A 1,207-nucleotide genomic window follows, 5' to 3' on the forward strand; every position below is an offset into this window, starting at 1 on the left:
ATATAGTTTAGTTTAGTTTAGTTTAGTATAGTATAGTATAAAAAGTATTGCATACAGAAAGTACAGAAAATACAGAAAATAATTTATAACCTCTAGAACAATTAAAACGAAAATGAAAAGTAGATCGAGCACATGTACATCTTTTAGGGTTTTAGAAACCCTAAATACACCATTACATGCTCTACCTCCCTATGACTCATCCTGGTATCATTATGACTCATGCTTGGCTCATCAGTCTGAAGGATATGTACAACGCGCGGAATACTCAACACACCGCCACCAAGAACTACCGTCTCGCCGAGTTGAATAGTAAATTTGAGAAGAAGCGCGAGGAAATCACGGAGGCTTTGGATCAGAAATTTACCAAGGTACTTGCGTGGCATATATCTATATCTATATCTATATATATCCATATATATATATATATATATTATTATTATTATTATTATTATTATATATTTTATTATGTTATATTATGTTATATTAAAATATACATCTTATATAAATATATGTATATATTATATTATATTATATTATATTGTACATTATATATATATATATATTATACATATTATACATATTATATATATACATATATTACCCCAATAGGAATAAGTTATATGTCTTACGTGTGTTCTATTTGTATAGTATACCCCAATAGGAATAGTCTCTCTGTCCCACGTGTCTCTGTCGTGACGTAATACACTACCCACTGCACAATCGGTTCCACTCACAGCACAGTATCTATTGACTGATAGTCCTAAAGTCAAAACAGAGGGTTTTAGGGTGTAGAGTTTTGCGTGCGAGCACTGCAAAGGCGCAGTATCGTTGCCTCAACAACAACAGCAGTTATATAGTATGGTGTGCGTGTACGTACGTGTGCGTGTACACTCATGTATATCTAAGGCGATGCAATGAATACTGATATTGGATGTATATGTGCTGTATATTCTATCGGAATGACAGATGCAAAACGAATGGCAAGCAAAGATCGACGCCATCAAGGAGGAGCGACAAGCAGTCCGTGAACAAACGTATGTGAAATATTCGATTTTGATTGGAGAATATTTTGCCAAAAAGATTCGGCAGCGTCGTACAAAGTTTAAAACATGTAGTCAATATAGATTTATGTATATGTGTGTATATGTATGTATGTATGTATGTATGTATGTATGTATGTATGTATGTATGTATGTATATATATATA

General features: G+C 32.6%; 1 protein-coding gene across 1 annotated transcript; it reads left to right on the forward strand.

Moving 5' to 3' along the window:
• Positions 1 to 212: 212 nt before the first annotated feature.
• On the forward strand, positions 213 to 368 carry SARC_16667 (hypothetical protein; the record flags this gene model as incomplete). Its single annotated transcript, XM_014289228.1, has 1 exon — positions 213 to 368. A coding segment is annotated over one exon (156 nt), but the record flags the coding sequence as incomplete, so codon positions are not given.
• Between the last annotated feature and the right edge of the window lie 839 nt (positions 369 to 1,207).

This window comes from Sphaeroforma arctica (genome assembly GCF_001186125.1).
Source record: "Sphaeroforma arctica JP610 unplaced genomic scaffold supercont1.8620, whole genome shotgun sequence".
NCBI classification, from domain to species: domain Eukaryota; class Ichthyosporea; order Ichthyophonida; genus Sphaeroforma; species Sphaeroforma arctica.